The following is a 26,049-nucleotide window of genomic DNA, read 5'->3' on the forward strand; positions in this document are numbered from 1 at the left end:
GAACCAAGGGCTTGTTTCTTGGTTAGAAGCAGAGTAGATAGCTTTGAATACCCTGGCAGATGAGATAATAGAAGTGGTATAAAGTAACTTGAGGCCTTGCTCCATGAGAAGGGAGACCTTGAGTACCTCAGTATTGACAGAAAGAGGCTCAGTTTAATTTCAGAGCTAAATGGTAACACTCCTATCACACCTACCTCCTGTAGGACATCCCCTTCCTATCACACTGTAACAAGTACTGGAGATGTGGGACTTGATCCTCAGACCCGAAAAACTGATTGTTAGCAGGTGAATGTATAAAAAGTAGGTGTTTAATCTAAGCTGTCTGCAGCTAGTTCTTTTTATGGTTAGGTTAAACTCTCTTGCATTGTCGGTGGTGAAATGATTCACCGCTGTAAAATTTTGTAGGTGGTGGCTGTTCGGACAGGATGCATTGTAGGCGTTTGAAAGAGGACAGGAAGAGCTGTTCTCTGCACAGGCCATCTGCAGGTCACAGAAGGTTACATTTTTAGTAAAGGAGAAAAATGAAAGGCCAGATTCTGTATACTTCCTTGCTTCATCAGTGGTAATGCTGCATCCATGTATCTGGCCTTCCTTGCCCAAGTGATTGAGCAAAATTCTCTTTGAATATACTGAATTTGAAATGTAGGTTTTAACACTGTAGATGCCAGATGTTTTCTTCTCTGATTCTTACTCTGATGGAACCGTAAATTCTTCATGGGCATGTGCTGGATGGCATAAGCTGTGAAGAAAGTAATTCTGCTCTGACAAATATATCCCACTTACTCAAGGAAACTGTAAGTCAAAAACTGAGAAAAGATCTTGTGTCATCTGGTGGTCATGGGGCTGGCAGGAGCTGGAAGGTGTTGCAGTCTTAAGAAATAAGTTTTCAGTGCAGTTTGTTTCCTTTTCAGGGGTGGAATGGTTCAGACCAGCGAGCAGTATGAATTTGTGCACCATGCACTGAGTCTGTATGAAAGCAGACTTTCTGCAGAAGCTGTCCAGTGAAGCCGAGGAGGGTAAAACCAAATGTCAGTCTCTTGAGGTAATTCGTTTCATTACCTACCAGCAGCTTCTTCAAGGAGTTTACTGCAGTGGGAAAGGCGGCTTTGAGGCCAACTTCTGAAAGGATTATGGACGGTTTGGCAAAAGCACAGAGATTGCTGGACCCTCACTATGTATGAATGTATTGCGAGCTTCCCAAAAATGATTTATGAAGAAGGTACTGTACTGAAACTACACATGGATTTTGTGTATGTATCTAAAGGTGGGTTTAATTCTGTAATGCTGATCTCTGCCATATGGAATGTATGTATGTGCTACTGCTGCAGTCAGATGGACATTGGGACTTCTACAGAAGAAATGTTTAACAAGTGTATAAAAGCTTTGACGTTTGCAAACTGTCTTGTGAATGGACTGTCAACTGTACTGTAAAGTGCTATTACTGATTATGTGGTGAGCTTGTTTCTTGGCCACATAATATTCTTGCTGCTAAAATTGCAAGTGTTCAACTATGGATTAAAAAAAGGAGATAATAAAAAAATTTTAAAATCTTGTTTTTGAAAATATTCAAAAGCAGTTAATATTTTATATGGAAATATATGTTCTTCATCCTATTAACTATTAAATGTGTACTTACTGTAGGTCTTACAGAGCAGTTGCAGAGCACAATGTCTGTTGTTCAGTGTGTATGTATTTACCCTAAACTGTTGATTGTCTTAGAACATGCTTCTGCTACAGACCTGAATCCAGTGTATTTGTAAATTGTGTAAGTCATTCTACTTTTAAAAGAAACTTTGTAGCATATATTAAATGGTAAGGATTTTAAATATTTGTCTGTCTTTTATTAACACAGAAATTTTTGCATATGTTGTTTATCTGCTCTATTTCTTTCAGTAAGAGATAGATGCCTTTAGTGATACAGACTCTTCCATGACAGGTTATACAAGAAAGAAAATGCTGCTATGACTGTTTCCTTTATTGCTCAGTAAAAGTTTGTTTTTAAGAGATATGTGAAGTTGGCATTATGGCTTACAGCACTGGGAGGTCTGTTTACAGGGTGTAATGACTTTTTAATGCAGTGATGTTGACTTTGCTTCATACTGCTAATAAATTACCCTTAATATAAAATATTAACTGATGTCTCTGTTCTTGCTTGTTTATGCACACACACTCTTGTGCCCCTATAAACAGGCTCGGTCCAGCACAATTTGGTCAGCCTCCAGCATGGCTTCAGACCACTTGGGAACCAATCCAGAGGGCACAGCAATCCCCAGCTGACATGGAGCAAGGTGCACCACCTGATGGGAAGGCAAATCCAGGATCACTTGATTCCTCAGGGGGAGTTTCTGTAAGACCTGGCACAGATGCCAGAGCTTTGCCTCCTCCTCTTCCCCTTCCTCCCCACCCTCCACTTGGCTTTTAGAACTTGTGGAGTTAGAAATATATTGAGATCTTGCTTGATTGTGTATAGTTACAAAAAATACATGTTTTTCCCTGGATAGTATAGAACATACTTAGTCAGCACCATCCAGATGACCTGTAGATTTGTAATAGTTCACATGCAACAAATTAGACAAAAGTATGATCCCCTTTCTTTTAGTCTAAAGAGATTCAATAAAATCTCTTTTAATTTCCCAGGTGCTTGAAAACTTCTCTTTTGCTTGTATTTTTCCAAAATAAACCAACTAGTAAACTGAAGAATCATATTAAAAGGAAAAAGTACTGTAAAACCCCCCAAAACAATTGAATAGAAGGAAGTGCTCGTCACTGACTTTTTCCCCCGTGAAGGCACATTTCCTTCCTAGCCTTCGCTTCACTTATCTGAGGTGGGTTTTTTTAAGAGAAGCATGGGGAGTTGCTAGAGGGAAAATGGATTCCTTATTTCACGTCCTGGTTTCTACCTGTCTTGCCTTGACATTCTCAGGTAAGTGTCTCTCCCCACTTCCCCTCTGCTGAACTGCTCTTTCTGCCACTGAGCAGAGCCCTCCGGCACAGCCGGTGACTTACAAAGACCAAGTCACCTCTTCTCTGGGCTTCATACCAGAGGAATGAGGGCAGGGCCAACACAGCCCATTCTGTTTAGATTCCTTTCCAAAGGAAAATAAACTGCCTTCTTCTATGCTGGAGATACATCTTTTTTTAAGAAGATCTCCTGATAGACAATCCAGGAGCTGAGTTTTTGGGACAAATGCTTCAGACAGGAGATTCCTGTCTTATATTCATACTTTATGAAACTTCAGAGACAAGAACTTTCTATAATGCTTAGTTAGAAAATTCCCAGGTCTGTAAAAACAGGGGAATGACAACATCAATTGAGGGAAATAAATACATATTTGGTTTAGCACTTTGTAACTAATGGGGCTGGAAATGTTTGAGTAACTGAGATTAAAAACAAAGAACAACCTAAACATGATATGGCAGGGTGGCTGCATTTGAAATAACCAGTTCTGTGTTCTGTAACAAGTATGCGTTTTGCATTGGGAGCTTTGTTGGGTTTTGATTAATGCAATGTAATTTTCTTCATTTGAGTAGCTGGTGTTGATCTTTAAGTATGGTGACACAGAGAGCTAATCTTATGTGAATTGGAATGGTCACAAAGCTAACAGCTAGAGACTTTGGAATAAATCCAGTAAAACAGATGTGCTTCCTATCAGTAAAGAACCTCCATTCCTGTAACACAGGAATTGAGAGACACATCGATTTGTGAATATCCTCCTACATGTTTCCCTCAGAAACATTATGAATTTTACTAAAACAACTTTTAGGCTGTAAATTATATTTTTAAAAGTCTGTGTTGTAAAACTGAAACAGAGACTGAGAACTCATGTAGATCTGTTTGTTTTCTAGCAGGGGAAATGAGGGACTAGTGTTTGAATTTATTAGTTCTTGGATTTCTTTTATACCCAGTTTAATTTTTTCTTATTTTCATACATAATGAAGGTCAAGATAACCTTGCCACAATAGCTTGGGGTTTTGCATTTTCATTATTTACGTTACCAGCACATGCATCACGTGAGTGTTGTGTTTGGAGGGTTTTTTTTAAAATATGTTCAACTTATGGGAAGTTTCATGAAAAGTTCCACACACAGAAAGTGGGAAGAGAGATTTATTTGCTAATGTATTTTAAATCATTGAGAATTTGCTTTTTGTCAAGAAAATGTATAATCAATCGTATTTTTCTGGAATTTTCCTTTTCCAGAAGGGTTTCTGATTATCCATGTCCAGAAACAGCAGTGTCTTTCAGAGAAGGGAGGAGTCATTATGGAAAAGTGCAATATGACCAACCTGAACCAGAAGTGGCAGTGGATGGCAGATGACAGGCTCCTCCATGTGAAGTCTGCCCAGTGCCTGAGCATCTCTACACACTCTGCTCTGTCATCTCGCAGCATCACTGTAGATTGTCCCCAGGCAGTCAGGTGGAATTGCCACGAGGATGGGCTCCTGAAGGTGGCCAACAGCTCCCTTTTCCTCACAAAACAAGGTCAGAAGGTAATGGCCAAGCGGAGTAAAAAATACCTTCACACATGGATGCAGCTAAAAGCCAGCGAGACAGGAAAACCTGTTTATGTAAATCTGTGCTCAAAGCAAGGTGAGTTCAAGAAAATATCCTGGGAGTTTTGGTAACAAAAATGTCTCTCTTATGCTAACTCAAATGTGAAAAATTATGATATTTTATTCATACAGAAGAATGTTTTTCACAGTTGAAAAGCATTTTGAGAACTATTAAAGAACAGCTGACATGAATGCTCTCTTTCTCACAACTGGTGGAGTTTTTAATCCACTTTATATTTCAGGACGTCTCTCCTTTTGTCTACTCCCAATCTTTGGATCAATATGCTTATATGTAACCTCAGCTCACTATTACTGTGTGATTTCCTTTTTCCATTTCTAAACTATGGGTACTGATTCCTAGTACTTTTCAAAAATGTGGATGCAAAGTTCTCCTCCCCATTCCTTTTAGCATACAAATACAGATTCAATCTGTCAAGAGCAAGAAAACATCTGAAAATCAAACACATGCACAATTTTTTCTCTGATTAACCTAAATGCATGATTAGAACAGGTATGGCTTACATATTTGTGTGTTTACTCAGTGTAATTTTGCTCTTAGATGCGTGACAGCACTCAAAATCCTGAGAATAATGAACTGAATCAAAAGTCTCAGAAATTCTTGGAATAGTACCTTGAAATGCAAAGGTCTGTGCACATACCTACAGACAAGTAGCAGTATATCTGTGTAGTTGTGAGTTTCCAAATCCATGACAAAATGGAAGGTACAGTGGTTGGAATACTGCTTGGTAATGCTTTCTTCAATGTCCCATTGTCAATCCTTCCTGGCAAATAGGTTGATATTGTTCTTGTGCAGTATTAAGAAATTCTTCACAGTAATTAAGAACAACCTACAGACATCTTTTTACTGTTCATTCTTGTCTTTACAGGGTTAAAAAAAAAGTTTTATGACTCAAAACTGTTGCCTATGTCCAAGTTTTCAGAATGTTTAAACCAAATCCTCATTCTTTCTAAATTCCTAGTTATTGTAAGGCAGGGTACCATATTTTTCAGCAAATTTGCACTTGCAGAACACTGCTCACAGGACCAGGACTACTCCCCTGAGTGGAGGCATGAAAGGACAGCTTGCAGAATCAGGGAATGGAAAAGTGGCCATGATGCCATTCCAGCCCTCCCATATATGTTAGAGATTAAAAAGGCAAAATCATTTGAAGTCCTGTGGGGTGCATATGGCTTGCATATTCAAAGACACTATGAACAGTTCAGATGAGGTGCACAGGTAGTGTTATTTCCTTTCAATAGCTGGATGAAGTGTGGCCTAACAAAGTTGAAGTAACCTTACACACTTTTCTTAATCATCCTCAGAGGAGAAACAATTTAAGACCAATAAGCACTAAGACAATTGTATTGGGATATTAAAGCACCTTCTCATCTCTTTACTGTGCACAGTTCTTAAATGAATTTATTTTGCTGACATTCTCTCCATAGACAGGCCTGTAAATCCTTTCTAAGATTGTTATTCACCTTATTTTTGACAGCTCTGGGAAGCTCTGCTGAAAAACCAACAAAACACTGTAATCCTCAATACCTATTTCAGAATTTTAGGAATGTAAGAAGCTCACAAGGTGGAAGTGGAATGGAATTTTTCAAATAGTAGTAAATGCTATGAGAACAATGCCCCCAATTTGGTCATGGCATCCATATGCATGTCAAAATCTTCAATGCTAAATGTGTAAAATTAGTCTTCCAAGAACATCTATCTGCTTTCAGTACAAGCAGAAGTGGTCAGCCTAAAATAACATATTTGGTTTATATTTAGCTAAGATAGTAAAAACTGAGCAAAATCTTTGGAGCTGAAATGGCTGTAAGTTTTTTTACTCCTGACTAAGACCACATTTTGCTATAATTTGCCCTCTATTTTCACAGTACTCATAAAAAGAGTTATATTTTGGCATAGGACTAGCTCACTGAATTGTTTCCCAAACATCACCCCAGAGAGAGTACAAGCTCCAAACCCAATAACTACAACTACCTTTTATTCTGGACCTTATTCAAATATCAAACATTATTTTTCTGAGCCTGGGGAAAGTCTAAGCTTGGATTTGGATTTTAAATCAGCCATCTGAAATGTGTTTGGATTTACATGTTTTGTAACAGTCCTGACTGAAATTACTGTTTGTGGAAAACAGGATCAATTTGGGAATGTAACCCAGCTCTGCTCACTCAGAGGTAATTCCACATCCAGCAGCAAACAGTCCTTCTCACAAACACTCATGTTTGAATCTAGCCTCCAACTGAAACAGCTAACATGAAGAATGGTCATAAGGTATCAGTATCCCTTGAGAAAGGAAGACTTCATTTCCCACCAAATTCATGAGGACATTTTGAGCAGAGAGAAAAAACCATAATTCTGTAATGCTAAGCAAATTAATTCTGACAGACAAACACTGATGTCACTCCTGAGCTGCATAAGCAATTCTTCCAAGCTTCTTTTGTTCTGGGTAGGTTAATTTCAATAAGAAATCCAGTTAAGAACAGATGCAATGCTATGTGGCACCTTGAATATTACCAGCAAACCTCAAAACCACTGCTAACCAAAGATTATTCACTAAGTAGGGAATTACTTCAAATGAGTAGACACAAGGCCAAACTGTGTGCTGCAGTTATGCACTGAGCTCTAGAGATTGTCACACGGGCTGTAGAGCAGTCTGGATACAGAAGGTGACATGAAATGTTTTGTAATATGATGCTCTTCATTGCATTTCTTTTATATCATATCATATCATATCATATCATATCATATCAGGTAGGGACAACCCTAGAGCTGTGGATATCAAGACATTCAAAAAGAGTAGCTGATTTTGTGGAGGGTTTACTTACAGTTGTGTGCCAAGCTCTGAAGAGCCACAGTGGGATCTACAAAGACATAAAACATGTTGGACAAGGAATTCAAATAACAACTAGAGCATCTTTCTATCTCTTGTTTGTTTCCAGCCTGAAATAGACAAAATACCAGATACCAGGTATGAGATGAAGTCTGATGTGCCATCTGACGTTCATGCTGTTTCTTCCTCCTTTTCCAGCCTTTGTTCTTGTCTGGGGTCATTTCTTTCACATAAGCTTCTCTCTTCCCCTAATCCCCCTTTCAGTTTAGCTGCTTCATAATCAGAACTTCAGCTAATTAAGTTCATATCCCACTGCTGATGCCTCAGTGGCTGAGATGGAGTGCAGAAGAGGCCAGAGCAGTGCACACTCCAAGTGTGCTCTGAACCACTGGAGAAGCAGTAGCAACTGCAGAACATGCGAAAGGAAGGCACATGCATCTTCTTGGGACCCTTGGGAAGGTGGAAAAGCACCAAAGGAAGGCGTCAGAAGCACAGAAAAGGCAGAAACTCTTGCCTATTTTTGAAATAATGTAAATTAAATATCTTTAGGCTTTAAGCTTTCCACACCTAGTGTTTGTAGATACTGCAATAATCCATATTTAAGTTCATTACCAGTAGTAACTTTTTGTGTGTGTAACTTTTACTAATTACTTCAGGATAAATTAGAATAGTGATAAACAATATTTTCTTTCCACCTTTAAGCTGACCCAAAACATTTTTCCTAAAATACATTCACTGAAATTAATTTTAATTTCTCCAAGTTATTTTATAGGGTGTTGTAAATATAAGACTTTGCTAACATCTATGCAAAATATCAAAAATTACTTGAATCTTCTCTCTTGGGTCAAAGAAATACATGGCTGACCACTTGTGCTGAGCTTCACCTGGATAAGGAGAGGCATCAATATCAGATCCTTGGACATAATTACAAGACTTTGTACAAAATCCAACAGCATATTGATAGAAGCTCAGAGATAAATGTGGGGTTAGATTTTCTAAAAAGAAAGGGAAAAATCTGCAGTGTAGCCTAGGTCCTTGGGTTTTGTAAATTTTCAAAGCCTCAATGAGCCACAGCACAGAGAATATAGAACAAAACCAGCTCAGCTACTTTTATAGAGGAAAAAAAAATGGAACAATAGGCACAGCTTCCCAGAGCAATCAGGCATGTCCTGCTTTATGATTTCATCTTCTGCTAGTGCTAACAACTTTACTGGTATTTTTCATTATTACATTCTCTTCCTTTATTTTGTGTGGACCTTCATCTAGAAGCTGGAGTAGATTTGAACTTCCAGGTGTCTAAATGTAGGTGTCTGAAGGAAGGGACTATTTCACTTACCTCAACAAGGTGTTTTTTGTCATTTGAGATGCTCCACAATATTCCACCTAATCTCTGGCTGCCAGCCCAGAAAGACACAGGTCTCCCATAAGTGTTATGGAGCCTGGCTAGATGTCTCAGATGCCCTAGAGCAGTTCAGATTCCACTAGGTTTAGGCAACTGAACCAAATCTAGGTCTTTCTGTAATTCCTGAGTATCTGAGCTCTCTTCAGTAGAGGTGTAATACATGGAGTTAGTGGAATCTAGATGCCCCTTCCAGTGACCAAAAATCCACTTCAGGGTGAGCTGGAACTACCCACAGTGTCAGAAATAGGGCTGGTACAGCAGTGGTGTTATCATCATAGTTATGTGGATGTTCTGCTACCACTGATGCTAAAAGAACCTTTCAGTGGCTACTTCAGCATTTCAAAAAGAAGCAAGTAAAAGAGCAGCTCAGGATTAGGATGGAGTTTGGAGACATTCAACCTCTCTGACATAAGATACAAACAATACTAACTTCTACAACATTCAAATAAAGGAAGAAAAAATTTTCAAGCAGCACAGATTTTGCAGGTTTTAAAAATCAGATTGAATGGGAAAGAAAGGACATTCAGAGGATTTTATTTTTCTTTCATACTCTGACATACAACAGAAATCTTAATTATGCTTCTTTTATTTACAAGTAGTTTGACAGGTAAAAAGATAATTCATTTTGTCCTGCACATAAAGAGATCTTAAAGCAGCTCCTTCTTGTTTCAAGTCTTGCAGAAAGATAGGTGCAGTTTTATGGAGTATTTTGTATCTTATATACTAAATATCTGATTCAATTATGTTTCACTAGCAGTTCAGCCTTAGTTTTCTGAAATTGTGCTCTAATAGAGTAGGCAGATCAGTACACTTTCTTAAATGTGTGCTATTTCAGAAAGCTGCACTGAGCCAGCTCAGCTAAGGCTGAGAGCACCACTGTAGGGTTCTCAGCTCTTGACAACTAACCAGCACTTTTGCTGTTCATACATGCAAATGTATGAAAGTCCCTTCCTTGTCAGCCGCCTGCTGCTGTGTGGATGGATGTGGTGTGCAGTAGACTCTGTGGATGAAATATGCACTTAGAACATCATCATTTCTCCTGGGTGTGCTACTGATTATTACAATATTATGTTCACACACTGTATATCATGCAGCCACTAGTGATCAACATCAGTGTTCGTGCTGCTGTCCTCTTCCCAAGAACAGTTTTATGACCGATTTTCAAAGAGGCTGCTGGAACAATGCTAAACACCTCTGAAAAATACCACTGTTGAGATTTCTGTGTACTTCACAAATGTCCAGAGAGAAAGGGAGTTTTTTCTGGTTAAAAAATTTGGAACTCAAGTCGTGTAGAAATCTGCTACATGGGCCTTATAATATGCAGTTTTCTTTTTTAAGTGCCTGCTGCTGAAGAAGGGCTATGAGGGTCCTTATGCAGGATCACAATAGAGGCTTTACTTAGAATATAAACGTGGATTCTGACTTTCTTAAAGTGAGTAACAGACATGAACCCCATTAGTCAGTCCACTATAGGATATATGGAAAACACTGGTGCATATATCTGAAGTTCCAGTATGGCACAGTTCTGTACACAAGTCCTTTTTATCCACAGGTTACAGGTATCAGACTGTAACCACTATTTTCTGGGAAAGATCCTTTAGCTGCAAACCCAGAATAGCCTGAAGCTTATTAACATGAAAGGCTGGGTCAATCAGTGACCAAATGCTTGTTCATGGGATCTCTGTGGGATGGTGGAACTTTTCTGAGGACCAAATGTTTTGCTTCCAGGACTGTTGAGCTCTACCCTCAGCTCCTGCACCAAGAATGCCAGTTATTCCCTGGCTGCTTAGTCCCGTAAATGTCACTGGCAGCACCAGCTTCCTTTTTATGGAGGAGCAGCTTTCCTAAAGCACAATTGCAATGGAATGCAAATGCCTTCCTGCTGGAATCACTGCTATTTTTCTGTAAATTAAGCTAAGATTTTTTTTCCTTTTTTTAGTGTGTTTTCACATTGGGTATGTAAATATATACTTAGAAACCCAACTGTGTGGCCTTTTTTCCTAAGAGCTTGCTGACTGCAGATACACTCTTTTTTTGCTGTCTTTCTATCAGTAAGTTCTACTTCCTGCTGAAGTAGGAGAGAGATATCTCAGAGACATCTGAAAGGCAGAGAGCTCTTTCCAAGTCCTTGGGGCTAGGATTTCTAGTTGCCTACTGCAGACTTTCAGAGACCCACAACAAATAGGATATCTCCAGGAACAATGACTGTCATGGAATCTACACTAAGTCTGGACTTTTGTCAGCTAATGGGTTTGTTGCAGCACCTGATGACAGCTTGAGCACAAGGTTCCTGTCCTTCTGGTGGGAACTGTATAGGTATGTGACATGAGACCACAGCAGACTCTGCACCTCAGGCTCTCTACAGGGGGTTATGCAAAGGCAGCAGCATGAAGATGATCATGCAGAGTTGGACGAGACCTGAGGTTTCGATGAAACCCTTTGCACAAGTGTGAGAGAAGAATTAGATCTGTATTGTTTTCACTGCCTTGATTTGGAAAAATATTTAATCAACATTTTTTGTAATTTAATGGAGACTTGGATTTATTTCCAGAGAAGTATGATTAGATAAAAGGAAAGGAAATATCGACTCTGGATATGAAGTCATTTCAGTAAACCTCTACTTTTCAAAAAGTTCCAGAACCATGTACCAGATGAACACATTGTGCTGTCAAGCACAGCAAACACTTGCATGGAAATGTCTTCTACTGGGGTTTACAATCTCACTTTTCTGTGCAAAGCAGAGTGCTGAAAATTTCTTTACATAAACATATTAACATATATATTTACACATATACAAAAAAATTTGATAATGTCGATTTTGTGGAAGCTTACCCACTGCTTCTTTGGGTAAGAGGTAATCACACATTGCCCAGCTAAGACATCATAATTGCACACCAAGTAATTGCATTTGAAAGCTTCTGCTTCAATTTAACCCAGTCACTACTTTTGTTTTTAAAGGATTTGTGAGCTAAAATTGTTATAAATGGCAACCAGCCCAGTGGCTCAGCAGCAAAACAAGGTTCTGTCATGCTGGAGACCCCAGTTCAAGGACAGACAAAGTGTCTTGGGCATCGAGCCAATACACACTAGCTGTGTTACAGCAATGGCCGGGCAGCTTTTTGTGAGAAGGGGCCAGTGAGTAATTCCAATAGTTTAGCTGAAATGTGATGCTACCAGATGTAGAGGCCACCACAGCTTGAACCCTGCCCTCACTGCCACAAAGAAAGGATATTAAATACATACCAATGGGGAGGAAGAGCCATGAAAATGTGGAGGAAAAATGTGTAGTAAAATCTTTCCTGAGCTCTAATTGCAACTTTGGCTTTCTCTGAAGGATACGTGACTAAAAAAGCGAACCCACTGCCATATTTACAGATACTTCAGTTAAGTGATAGATCATTAGCTGAGCCTTGGGAAGGCAGCAGTCAGGGATGAGCATGGGGTCAGCACAGGACTGATTTTAGAAAGTAAGAGAAATGTTCGTGCGGGCACATGGAACTTGAACACATATGTTGAGGAAAAAAATTATCTTGAAAAAATCATCTTGAAAAATTATACTGAACAAAGCCATGTTTTAAACTTACACCAACAAAAGGCACATGTTAATCTGGCCCATGCACTTAGAAAGGAGGGGAGAGGGTTAACAATGTAAAGCTGGTACTGTGTGCCATTTGATTGATACAAGCAATTGGAAAAGTTGCAAATGAAAAAGATTGTGCCATTAATGACAAAGTACAACCTTTCTCTTCCCTTCAGAATCACTGACAGACTATATTTAAAATGAATGGTATGAGTGTTCAGGGACATTATTCTTTTCTGGTTGTGTTTTGCAGGCTTTGGTATTGATGCAAAAACACATTTGCACTGAAAACAAAAAACCTATAGAACTGACAGGTGTACTTAAACTCCTTGGAAGTCGTATCAGCCACATTTATTGAATCTAATCAATTGTTTATAAAAATGGTGAGGTGATTTTAATAATTTTCTTTTGTTTGTTTTAGATCTCCAAGATGCAGACACTTCTGTGTGGAGTACTAGAACTACATCCTCCTCTTCAAATGCTGTTACTTCTAGGCCTGAAAATGTGTTGAAGAGCAGCACAGAGATGTTCATCAGAAATGTGACAGAACACTTCAGTAAAAATCCCATTGAAAACCTCTACTTTGACTTGAAATCTGCAGTAACAGAGAAAGCCTGGATTCCAACAACCACTCTTCAATACTCTAGCACTACAGAAGAGGTAAGACAGAAGAATTACTGATTTTTATAAAGCCTGCTCCACTCTGTGGAGCCTGGTAGCTATTACAAGTGGGCTTAAAAAAACAACAAACCAAAACCTGAAAAAAAGTAGTTTAAGGACTAAGCTTTGTTCTTTTTTTGGTGGGATGTTTTGTTTTGATGTTTATGCTGACAATGTCCTTTGCTAGGAACATAGCTGCAGAAAATTCCTGCCTCTTCTGTACAGCCCAATCCTGGTGCACGTTGCACTGGGAAAAGTACAAGGGAAATTATCAGGATATTTGAGAAGTAATGGAAAGCTCCTGGATGTGGCAGGACCCACAGGAGCCCTGGTATCTGCTCTCAGTGACTCAGGCCCTGGTATTGTTTGTGGCATGATGTGAGTGTCTAGCTCTAATTACATGCTAAGAATTACAGTATGCAATACCCTTATTTACAGATAATTACATACATTGTTTACAGATCAAAGCAAGAGAAATCCAAATGCTTTAACTGGCCTTGAAAGGAACCCTGGCCTTGGCCATGGTCAGCTTACCTACTGGCTGATAGGCAGAGTGGAAACACACAGGCACCTTTTGGTCTCTGCTCTGTCCAGCCACAAACCACCTTGGCAGAGAAGGTGAATGGGGCTGCCAGCCCAGCTATAGAAGGAGCACATGGCAGGCCATTTCCTCCAAATCAATTTGCAGTCTTCCTTTTCTGCAAGACTCAGTTCAGTAATGTGAGAACAAATCTGGAATTACCACTGGCAAAATGTGTACAGGCAGTTAGAACTAAATGCAGGACATTATTGGTCCCTGTATCACTATTATAACATAGTGGTTTAGAACTGAAAATCCCTAAATTCCCTGTGGCTTATCTTCCAGGGCACCACACTACACTCAATGTATTGGGGCAGGCAAACATGCTTCAGTTACTACTGTGTGTTGAAGCGGATAAGACTAAGAAATGTGTTTTATGTTTGGGAAGGCCGTGGACAGAGTGTCAGGGTCAGCAAACTTGATGATTCATGGACCCCAACACTGCTGTTCTGATGCTGATGAGGGGAAGGGACTGAGCCAAGGATGGGCGCACTGCACCCCATTCCACAGCTGATGCAGTTCTTTCTAAATATCATCTTTCTGGCTCAGTGCATGCAGGCTGAGCTTGTTTCCTCACGCTCTCTGTTCATTTGCATACCTCCTGCATAGAATACTTGTTCTTTCCAAATGGAATTGTCCTATAAAAACAGGTATTACCCAAACTGCCTCCATCACTACTACTACATAATCCTGCCAAAGCAATAGAAATGGCACCATTTCAACAGAAACTACTGCCTCTTGTGTTTCTACTCCACTTCACCTCCAGAATCACATCATTAGCACTGAACAAGCTGCTTAGGTCAAAACTTTCATACCTGAATTCTGATGATAAGTCTAAGCATATCTAAGTCTAAGCATATCTATGAAAAAATAAATAAATAAATCAGTAGTAGCTTTCTCTTGCAGCCTCCAACTGGCTCTGGACATTTGAATCTAGATATACCAATTTAGACACACAATATTAAAATCTTTGGCCTCTCTCTCTGTTTCCCTGTCTTTAGAGTAGAGTTAAAAACATTTTTTTGTCAAAATTCAAGGATGTTTAAAGGATTAACTGGATTTAACACAATATTTGAAAACACATAGACGAAGTGCTGAGTATTGTTGTGAGGAAGACAATACCTTCTATGAAATGCATTTGCCCAGGCTGGGGCCTCTTGTTTGCAGAAATAAAGCCATGTTGTTATTTGGCTGTGCACATTCCATTTTGGGGGGGACAATAGTGACATTTCAATTGAACAAAATGTTTGGTTTAGAGCTGCCTTGGATTTCAAGTAAAACTGCAGCTTGCACTTTGAATCCATGACAAAAGCTATGCAAAGCCCATTTCCTCTTGATTAGAGAGACAGAGAGGTTGGTGTTAAAAAAAAAAAAGAGTCAGGAAACCTTGGGAAAGTGTCTGAAAGGGACTTTGGAGCCTGCTATTAGAGACACGTCCGGCAACTCCCAAAACTCACTTCCAGTTCTTTTTTCAGTTTAATTAGTTTCTTGGCTTGCCACACAGGTCAGCAAGTGTTAAGGCTGTGTGACTGCTGATTTACTAAAAGCCCATTTATTCAATACTAGTCTGGAAATAATTACTTGCATTATGTTGGCTATTGTATATATATTGCCATCAGTGAATGATGGACCCCTCATGTTTTATTCCAGTGCTGGCATAGATATCTGTGTCAGACGTTAACCCGTAGCAACTTTTGCTGGATAACATACAGAAGGAATAAAAACCTGTAATTAACCAGTACTTTCCTACTAATACAGAAAAGTAAATATTTTATCATAGAAAGAATAAGAGTAATAAAGTAGGAACTTATGAATTATGAGCACTTCTGAGAAGCAGTAATATAATTTTCCTCCACAATTTATCTTATGCTAGCTAGAAGAGACAAACAGGTATTTATTTCCAAAAGTCTTTAAGTTTTACTTGCAGCAAGTTCCACTTTTTTTTCCTGAATTTTATGTTTGCAGTGTTGATTATGCTCCTTTTTCCTTTTACTTATTACATCTACTTAAACAACTTACATCTAAATATCCAAATTATATCTTCCCTGAAGTTCAGGTCATAGATGTTTTCGAAAATCCCTAGAATAATGTGAGCTCCTTTTCAAGAAAAGGCAAGTTACCCTGAATGTCTTAATTTTCACAGAGAGTTTTGAAGTAAAACAAACATCCCAATAAGCCTTCAGATTTGCACTTCTCCAGTGCTGGAAAAGTATTTGTGGGGTTTATGCTGTTAAGCCCAAAAATCACAAGCACCTAAAGAAGAAATCACACTGTAAAACTCTCACCTTAAATGATTACAAGACATCTATGTCATTTTAGTCCTAGTTTAAGTCTAAGAAGCACACCTTGTGTTTCCTATCAATGGTACAATTATCCCTGTGCTAGCTCTTTTTGGGGTTTGGTTCCTCCTTCTGTCTGAAGTATGTAAAACATCTCTTCCAAAGGCGATCTTCTTCTGTGGCATGACAACCAACACAGATTTGAGTTGTCACTTAAGGCAATGACCATAAAGTTATTAACTACCCTCAGCTTTGCAAAGTACCAACACTTTAAGGTACCATGTCCCTAGGAACAGGCACAGAGCTCCACTGGGACAGACAAAGTTTTCTGTAGGTGCAGGTAACACCCTTGAGTGCTCAGACTTTTGATTTCAGAAAAGAGGGACAGTTTTTCAGATATCTGTATCTTGTTTGACAGGCTAGTGCCCATAAAAATCCTAGAGCAGCAGCTCGCCTAAAAGGCAGACTAATGTTTGTAGAACCTAGAACCTTTTTCTCCCTCAAAGAGGGCAAAAGTGATGCAGAGATGGTGTTGAATTTGCTTGAGTTACTGCTTTTAAAAGTTAAAATCCTTCACACATTATGCAGTACAGAAAGATGCATAAAAATACTATCCCCATTGAAGAAAGTAAATGTCCATTTCCTTCTCTTTTGTGCACCCGCAAATTCACTCTATGGCTGCTACTGTGTATTTGAATATCTGAAGGTGCAAAAATGCTTCTGTCTACATTTCTTCTCTGTCTGCTCATGTACACACTGACATGCGAGTTCTCAGAGGCTGAAATGTAAGCAAGAAGGAAACGGGCATGCATGACAGAAATGGAAAGTTTTCATTTTGGCAGTAGCCAACTCAGAGTTGCACACAGCTTTATTGGTGCAGTCTGAAAACAGGGAGACTTTTTTGCTTTCCATGGCGTGTGTAATTTTAGCTTGGGAGTTATTCGGGGGATGTGGGAAGGAATTGTTTCGAGGACACAAGTTGAAACAGAAAACGGAGATGACTTGGCCGCTCCCACAGACTCTGCTGCTGCAGGCAGGAGCTCAGCTGGGCTCTGCTGGACTCTCCTGGATGCAAGGCCTCTGGTTGCAGTGCCACATGGCCAGCGAGAGAATGGAGGCCTTGGTCTATGGTTAACCCTTAAAAACATCAGAGTTTGGGGCATGGGAGCTGGACTGGTGGGTTACTCTCAGCTGAGGCCAAGAGGAGGGTGGGCCAGGAGGAGGGACGGCTGTGACGGGGTGGCAGGTGTGAGGTGAGCAGGCATTCGAGGTGGCCATGGAATGAAGCAAATGTGAGGCGAGGTGGCCAAGAGGAGTGGCAGGCAGGAGGAGAAGGAGCCACAGGAGGCAAGGCAGCGGTGAGGTAAGGCAGGCAAGAGGCAAGGTGGGAATGAGACAAGGCAGCAGCGAGGTGGGGCAGAGGCAAGAAGGCATTGTGAGGCGATGCAGCCATGAGACAAGGCAAGGCAGCGCCGGGTGAGGTGCAGCCAGCGTGCAACAAGAGTGCCGCCCCCCAACAGCGGCACCGCTGAAGGGCCCCGTGCGCCGGGGGAAACGCTTGGGAAGACAAGACACAGGGGAAAACCGACATGAGGAGGAAGCCGCGAGGAAGGAAGAGAGGTGGGGTGGGAGAGGAGCCGAGAGGAAGGTGGGATCCTTAAGGAGAGAGGGGCGGCACCCCGGGGCCGGTCGCCTGCCCGGTGGGCGGCAGGTCCCGAGTCGCCGAGCTTCGCCCCCCGCAGCGAGACGTGAGGAAATCGCCTCTTGATTGCGGAAGTCGGCGGGAAGGGCTCCGGGAGAGTCAGCCCGGGTCAGAATGGCAGCGTGGGAAGCGGCGGCCGCCTCCCCCGCCTCCTCCGCTCCTCCTCAGCCGCGGGCGGGCAGCCCCCCCACCCCAGGCCGGTGTCAGGGAGGTGGCTCGGCGGCCGGGGCAGCCCCGAGCGCATGCAGCAGGCGGGCGGCCCGGCACAGGGCTCGGAGCCCGGCGGGGAGCGGGGGCCCCCGGGGCCCGCCGCCGCCACTTCGCTTCTTCGGATACCCCCACCCCAACCCAGCCGTCCCTTCCCCTTTTCCCCTCCCCGCGAGGGTTTTTGGCGTTAAAAACTGTTGGCGATGCTGAGCTATGGAGCAGGATTCGCCCTGTGGACGGCGCTGGCCCTGACCAAGGTGAGCGGCCGGGAGGAGGGGGGCGGTGTAGGGTCGTCCCTCGCAGGTCGCAGGCGAGCCTGGGGGACACGGGCAGGTTCGTCCCGCACCGGCACAGCGCGGGGACGGGGCTGGGGGCTGAGCCCGGCGGTACTGGCGGGTCTCTCAGAGCTCTCCCCGCTCTCCGCAGGCCGCACCGGAGCAGGCGGCGGGATGCAGCGCCAACCTGACGGAGCGGAGCGTCACCGGGCAGAGCGTTCGGCTGCGCTGGAGCGCCGCGGGCCGCGCCTGCAACTTCAGCTTGAGCGGGCGCTCCGAGGACGGGGAGGTGGCCGGCTGCCAGCCCGCCCCCGCGGGCAACGGCACCTACGGCTGCACGCTGCGGAGCCTGGAGGCCGGGACTTGGTACCACCTGCGCATCGAGCCGCTCGCCGGCGGCGAGGCTCTCAACATCTCCTTGCAGACAGGTACGGGCGCGGGCACGGCAGGTGCGCGGGGAGGGACGCCGGGCTTTTCCTTTTCCTCCCCTTGCTTCGGCCGGCTCCAAGAGGGGGAGGAGAGCCATGCATTTACAACTACTGAAAGTGGACAGTGTTTGCTGAAGATAGCAGCCCTGTGCATGAGTTCTCTCTAGCCCACTGCGAGAAGTAACTCCTGCTGACAGTTAACCCAGCAGACTTGAAAGGTACTGTGAGAATATAAAGTAAAAAAAATGGTTTTTGTAGTACTAGCCCATAACATCCTTTGTGTTCATGCGAATATATTGTTGTCATAGTTCCTCAGCTGACAGTTTATTTACTGTGTTTAAAATACAATCTATTTCATGGCAGGTAAATGTTCTTTAAGAACAACTTACTGTTTCAGCCCATTTCCGTACTTCTGTCTAACCAGAGTCTGAAAGTCAGAAAGTAAGGCTGAAACTTCCTTCTTATATGTTTTCCTTGGATATCACCAGTGAGGTGTTATGATAAACAGTTGTGTACAGAGCACTTCCAGTGACACATCCATGACTGGCTCTAAAAATGGTCCAGCAGCCTGACAGAGGGCTGCCAAGGAAAGCTCCCTTTCTGCATTTGTGTTTGTGTGGGCACGTGAACAATTCAGCTGTGAAGCAGTGGACAACATTGAACAACAACAGCTGCAGTGGCATAACTGGCCTCTTTCTACCTGTATTTGTGCTTTTGTGAAGATGACAAAATATAATACTGTTTGACCTCTTAAACGTAGTAGTTCAAGACCCAAAACAAAGATGTCTTAAATAAAGTCCATCATTAAATGCCTCTCTGATTTGCTCCTAAGGTTAGTTTTAGAGAGGTACTTAGTATTGAAGATTACAGCAGCCAAGTACTTCACAGTTACCTGTTCAGAGGTGTTGCTTTCTGCCAGAACCTTTTTCCTGCATTAACCATACAAATGCACTAAATATTCTCTATTAATTTGCTGTGGTAACTCAAGTTTTAAAAAATCCATTGACAAGTCTCCTGGTGTCATGGCTAAGCACATGACACTGTGTACACTAAGCACAAGTCATGTCAGTTGGTAAAAATGAGTAATAGTTTCTAAGCAGACAGTGATCTAAATTTGTTGTGCATCATGCTGCTTGTTTTTAATATTTATATTGATGACTCGTAATGTGAAAATTGAAATAATAGATCAACCGTTATCAGAGAGTCAGGTATAAATCACCATCACTTCTTTATAGTAAAGTTCTATTATTGAACATTTGCATAGAAGATGAGAAGATAGCACTTTAGAGCACATTTTGATTAATGCATAACCATTAACACAGAAGCTTGTACATGCCATTTATGACTTTTTTATCACTAAATAGATTTTTCAAGGCTGTACGATGAAAGTGATTGGAAACAGCTGATCCTTAGAGTCATATTATGTGGCTGGCATCAAAGTGAAAAGTCTGATTAAAGTTTAAGTTGAAATACTGATAATTGGTATACCATAGTTGAAGTGAGGTTTACATTTGGATTTTGGATAGCAGAGATCAGTCAAAAGCACTAAATAAGAATCAAGGAGCCATGAATGTTTCCTGCAGAGAGCCGCAGAGATTGCTCTGTGGTTCCTTGCTTTCCTTGAGTTGAATTGCTTGATGGTGTTCAAAATACACAATTAGCCCCAAAATGCTTTTTTTTCCTAAAAAACTTTTCTAAATTATTTATGAACATAAAATATGTTCAACATGGGTGAACAACTCATGTTGTGTTGTCCATACTAAGCTTTTCAATGCAAAATGAGGGAGGATTATTCCTCTTATGTTTCCACTAGGGGTAGCATTTTAAACCAATTTCATGGAAGCTCTTTTTCACCTGTTCTTTGTAACTTGATGGCAGTAGTTTTAGTTTACTATCTACTGAGCCTGAATGTCCATAGGCATGCGTTCCTGGAAATTGTCCTGTGATATGGAAGTATAAACAGTCTTTCCTGCCATATTGTAAACAAAATTTCCACCAGTTTCAGTGGCAGTGGAACTGAGTTATCATGGGCCATCTAAAACCACAAAGTCTGACCTTGGTCAGTGAGGTTCCCTTCCTGAGCTCTTTTTCTAAGGAAGATGGGCTAAGCTGTCCATTGAAAGTGCTTTCTCCACTGGCTATCAAAGGAGGCTAGTTTAAACCAGAAAGCTGAAGTGTAATTGGTTGAAATGAAAGGAATCCCATCTCATGTGTTTTAATTTTGCAAAATTATGTTTAAACATCTGTATCATCTTGATACAATAAATACACATGCAAAAATGTGAGAAAGTTACAGGTTTGTTTGTATACCTAGTTCAGAAACTACCTTTTTGCTCATATTCAATCCTGTAAACATCTTTGTGTGCCAGTTCTGAGTTTAGTTTTCATCAAGTTTCTCATATAAAGTACTTGAGTAGCTAAGTACATAAAATCCAAAACATTTGGTTAAATTGTGAGTGTGATCTTTTCTGACTGGGAACTCATGGTGAAAGCAATGAATAATGCACGCCACAGTTGCAGTGGTAATATAAAAGGTTGGAGAGGACCATATTGGCCTTTTGAGTATATAATGTCACATTAAAATCACGGTCATGTTGTTTGCAAGTTTGATATTCTGATAGAATAATTGTGCAGCTCGAGAAGATTCCATAAACTCTCAAGTAACACCAGATTCGCCCTTGTGAATCTTTTCATGGAGAAGCAGTTTCTATTTCACATGTGGATACATAGATCTAAAGCCTAATGATGTGTGAAATAGTGGTACAAGAATCCACACTAATCCTCTAAAGTGACTCTCTTTACTCAAGAAATTTTGGTCTGTGGATTGTAAATTTAAAACAGCAAGTATTTAATCCTGTAGAGCAGAACTAAAATAGGTCATCCAAGATGATGGAAAATACAGTCACATATGCACTTCATAAGCCATGTATACACAAGCATGGAAACACACACAGTGGGGACATTTGTGCTATTTTGGTAGAATAGGAAAGAAAGAAAAAGCTGATAACACAATTATCAGCTCTGAACTACAGATAAATTTTCCAGTGCAAAACTGAGATTACAGATGTTAGTAGGCACAAGTATGCATATTTGCTTCATATTATTATTTACAATTTGTTGGGGTTTTTCTAAGATATATATATATAGATATAGATATATATACACATTCCACAGCACATAAAACCATACAACTAGTCAGCATGCTGCTGACATTGTAAAGCTGGGATATGCACCTGTCAGTCCTTTCATGTTATATTCTTTGTTTTCTCAATAAAACTATTTCTTTGATTAAGAATTGATATGGCAAAAGGTGGTAGGATTTTGTCTTTCCAAATTACAAGTAAGATGCATTTTAAGATCTCAAATCTCCAAATGTCTGTGCACCAGTATAACTATATTTCAGTGAATGACTAGGTCTAGTTAAAAACAGTAGTATATTAATAGATCCCAAATTACAGTTAAATTTATAAATTTCAGTTCAGAATTGAAATACAGATTTGAGATAATGGTCTAGAGAGCCATGGAAAACAATTTTGCAATTACCTCTCTTTCAACTATGTCTTCTAAAATAGACTTATAAATTCCATTTTCAGAACCTTTGTCTACAAAAATATTGCAGTGCTATATTATGTTACTATCCAATCCAAGCCTTCTGTACTGAGAGAACTATAGGTAAATAATTTTTTGTTAGAAAATCCATTAAATATTTGAATGAAAAGAAGATAGAATTTTATCTTCCAAGACACAGACTGTTAGAGTGGTTTTTCATTGTAATATTTAACTCTCTAAATGCCAGAAGCATACCCAGGCTGTGTGTTCACTCCTGTAAATTTCAAGTTATTCGGGACAAATTTGATTTATTTGCCATCTGTAGGAATAATGCATGACATGGTTCTAACTATAGGCTGTATAATCCTATCAACTGTAATCATGTAGTGGTTCAAAGACAGAGTACAAGAAGAAAATAAATAGCCGTATTTTAAAGATTCTCTAAGTTGCGTGTCATCCCAAAGAAATTGATATTTGTGCTTAGTAAAGACAGTGAAATCAACCCTCTTTACTTAATCTTCAGAAGAGTCCTTATGAAGTAGGTTACTGTTTAGTGAAGAGGGAAAGCTAGGAAAAAATATGATAGGAAGATAAGTGAGACTGGCAGGAATTCCCCGTTACTAAGTCCTGGGCTCATACTCCCAGCTGTGTTTGTTTTCTCCTCATAAGGCAGGTGTGTTTCTGTGCTTACAGGCTGTATCTGGGAGTCGTGTCACTGGAGTTTGACATAGCCATATCTATGAATTGGATTTGCAGCAGTTGTGCAGAGAAAGCATATCCTCTTCCCCAAAAGTGAAAATGGAGTTGCAATATAATTCAAAGACCATTAAGTCTCTGGAATATGCCTTTGTAGACCAGGGGACATTAATTTGTATGGTGTCAAATGGTATAAAAATATCTTGATGAAAATATTTTATTTCTGTGATATATCGGTGTTGTATCGTTGCCAACAGAGACTTGTATAACAATGTAAATGGTTTTTTAAGTGTTTGTTTCCATCCAGGGCTCTTTCAGCCCAGGCACTTCCCAGTCTCATTGTTCCTTTGTTCTAGCGGATGTACAAAGCACTGAGTGTTTTGTTTTCTGGACCAGATAGATTAGATAAAGTCTGAATTTCTGAACTTCACCTTCTAGGCACGCAACTTTCTTCTTTGCTCATGCACCTTGGAAGACAGATTACCCAGGACAGTAAAAGTGCTTCTGAAAATTCAGATATCTTGTTTTGTCAAATTTGGCAAATAATACAGGTGACAATGGTGTTACTTTTGCAGGACTAAAAAACAGTCGACCTTGTCCTAAGTTAGTCGGAAAGAGGGTTAAACTTCTTGATAGTTATCATGACTGTTCTCTCAATGTCAGTCAAATTAAAACTTTTTCAGCTGGCCGTGCATCTGACCATATATAGTGCTGGAATTTATTTCTGACTTCCAAAGTCTGACCTTTTGGATTAGAACAATTGCCTTCAAGGAACAAGATTATACCCCCACTATTCACTTTTGCCAACATAATAGTCTTTAGTGGCTTAGTATATATTATAGGTGGAGCTGGTAGTCAAGCCTATTGTTAAGATTTCCTGACACTTTTCATTAAAACCTCATGTTTCAGTTGCTGTGACTGGGGGAAGTTTTAACTATTTGGCCTGAAGTTTGATGTGCTTGGTCTTTGAATTGATTTGCAATATTACTTTCTTCTTTTTCAGATTTAAGCAGACTTAGTTTGGCCTTTAAGAAAACAGTCAAGAAAAGATAGTTAACTTTATTGATTGATTTTGTAAATCAATTTGTTTAATTTTCGTCTGTTTTTCTGAAGAGCACTAACATCTCTGTGGTCCAAAGGGAGAATTTGAAGTTAAGCAGAGACATAGGTTCAAAGGGACACAGTGCTTTCAGAGCCACAGAAAGATTGAGTTTGGAGGGGACCTCTGGAGGTCATCTGGTCCAAGCACCCGGCTCAAGCAGGGCCACCTGGATCTGGTTGCCCAGGACCATATCCACTCAGTCTTTGGATGTTTCTGAGGAAGGAGATACTTCCTTGACATTCCTAATGTATTTGATTGACAAAGTGTACCACCAAAACTTGGCACTACTCTGTTCTCAGCAGAGCTTTGTAGGAAGTGATTAAACCTACCACATCATCCAGAATTTGAAGAAAAAGCAGCTTAAAGGCTGCTAAGGCCCTCCTGTTTATATATTTGTAGGTGGGAGGTAGGTTCAGCTTCATGCTTGCAGGCTTTACATTGCATTTTTAAATTATGTGATTGACATTTTTTGTCTTCTTTGTTCAGAGAACCAAGCAGCAATGACTGTATTGGAAAAACAGTCTTATTCTTCTGTGTTTGAGGTGCTGTTCATACAAAGACCACAGTTCTCAGCCTGGATGCACCTTACACTCCTGGTCTGATGCTAGGAAAGAGTAGCACAGAGTGTACTCTTGTGGTAGACAAATTTATTCCTAAGTTGTTGGGAAACTTTAACGTCCCAACTTATGAAGGCTTGATTTCACTGCTTTGGGTTGTTTCATGATATCTTCTTAATAAGCATCTTAATAACCTTATTGGGGGACATAAACGTCAATATCTTAGGAAATCAACATGTAATAGATTTTGTGTGGTTTGCATGAAGTCTTGTGAGTGATGAAATGCACCTGAATAAAATAACCAGATTCTTCAGGTTCAGTCAGTTTATCTTTCCTTTAGAGTGTATCTTATTTCACAGGTGATTTTACTTCAGAGCTTCTTAATAAACAACATAATAAATGTTGAGCGTTTCAGAGAAGTAATCCCAATATTAGTTCCTTAAGGTATATCCAATGTACTGTTTGGGTTTTTTTAAATTGTTATGAACAGAACTACAACAGAGCAGAAGCATGTTCTATCAGAATCTGTTTGAAGTTATTGAAGCTAATACTAAAAACAAAAGATCATTGCCCTTAAAATTGTGCAAATGCTCATGTCCTTGACTGATAAAGTGTTTCAGGTGAGTGCTGGGAAATGAAAGCTGTTGCTGCCATCTATAAAGCTACATTACACTGAGGCACTGAGTATAATTTGCTGGGTTTACATGTTTGCTGTTTCTTACAAAAGTTTTTCCAGTTTTACTATCAGCAGTTTTCCAAGCTTGCAATATACATCCCCAGTGGAAGTGTTTTGCTATGTGTATGTCTGTGTGAGTGTGTACAAATACATAAAAGTAATATTTCTGAATTCTTCAAGACTCTCTTGTAGACTGGCTTCAATGTACAGTGTTTATAAATAGAAGGAAAAAACTTTTTGAAAAGTATTGGCAGCACGATGATGATAGATAGTTTTGGAAGATATCTTGTGCTGCTATGTAAAATTTCAGACAATCCCAAAGCAAGAAATGGTTTATGTTTTCTGGGTTTTTTTTCCTAACTGCAGATCCATTGCCACCATCTCATTTGGAAATTAATAAGGAAAAAACTACGCTCACAAGCTTGCAGGTTCAATGGAATCCTTCCTTGGGAAAGGTTGACATGTATAACCTAGTATTACTTGATCATGATAATAAAAAGATACAAGAAGTCTCCATACCAGGAAGAATTTCAAAAACAGAAAATACATTTTCCAGTCTCATTCCTGGGAATAAATACAACATAATCCTCAGTGCAGTTGCTGGAAATAAGACTACTCCAGAACTTCACATTAGTGGATCCACTGGTAGGACTTCTTTTCCTGTAATTCATCTAAGCAAAACCACTTACAGAATTCTGTACTTCTGCATTTTGAAATTAACAAGTTGGTATAATTTTTCTGCATGGCTATATACATATGTATTTATTTATGAAGTATCTATTTATTGTAAGTAGAAATAAGATATGAATCTCTGACTGACATAAAGAATTGTTTGCTAAGAATAGAGTCTCATTTTTGTTGTGTATTTGGGGTTGGGTTTTCAGTAACCCTAAAGAAACCCAACATATTCCAACAGTAAATCTATTCAAAATTGCTGAAATTATGGAAATAACCATTAGGCC

The 26,049-nt window shown here is 40.2% G+C and overlaps 2 protein-coding genes across 5 annotated transcripts in view; both read left to right on the plus strand.

The window, feature by feature from the left end:
• The window catches only part of PTPRR (protein tyrosine phosphatase receptor type R), a 138,999-nt gene extending 136,866 nt beyond the window's left edge, over nucleotides 1–2,133 (plus strand). The window contains exon 14 of the mRNA XM_059846920.1: nucleotides 912–2,133. Within this exon, the coding sequence (XP_059702903.1) occupies nucleotides 912–1,005 (94 nt within the window). The 3' untranslated portion in view covers nucleotides 1,006–2,133. The remainder of the gene's footprint in view (nucleotides 1–911) is intronic.
• Nucleotides 2,134–2,815: 682 nt separating this feature from the next.
• PTPRB (protein tyrosine phosphatase receptor type B) overlaps nucleotides 2,816–26,049 on the plus strand; it is a 63,280-nt gene continuing 40,046 nt past the window's right edge. For 3 of the 4 annotated variants that reach the window (XM_059846921.1, XM_059846922.1, XM_059846923.1), the window contains exons 1-5: nucleotides 2,816–2,923; nucleotides 4,199–4,588; nucleotides 12,798–13,036; nucleotides 18,231–18,507; nucleotides 25,454–25,732. In XM_059846921.1, coding sequence (XP_059702904.1) covers nucleotides 2,869–2,923; nucleotides 4,199–4,588; nucleotides 12,798–13,036; nucleotides 18,231–18,507; nucleotides 25,454–25,732 — 1,240 coding nt within the window. In that variant the 5' untranslated portion in view covers nucleotides 2,816–2,868. Of the gene's footprint in view, nucleotides 2,924–4,198; nucleotides 4,589–12,797; nucleotides 13,037–17,758; nucleotides 18,062–18,230; nucleotides 18,508–25,453; nucleotides 25,733–26,049 lie in introns of those variants that run through there. The other variant, XM_059846924.1, reaches the window with a different exon arrangement.

The sequence above is a fragment of the Haemorhous mexicanus genome, chromosome 5, assembly GCF_027477595.1.
Source record: "Haemorhous mexicanus isolate bHaeMex1 chromosome 5, bHaeMex1.pri, whole genome shotgun sequence".
Lineage (NCBI taxonomy): Eukaryota > Metazoa > Chordata > Aves > Passeriformes > Fringillidae > Haemorhous > Haemorhous mexicanus.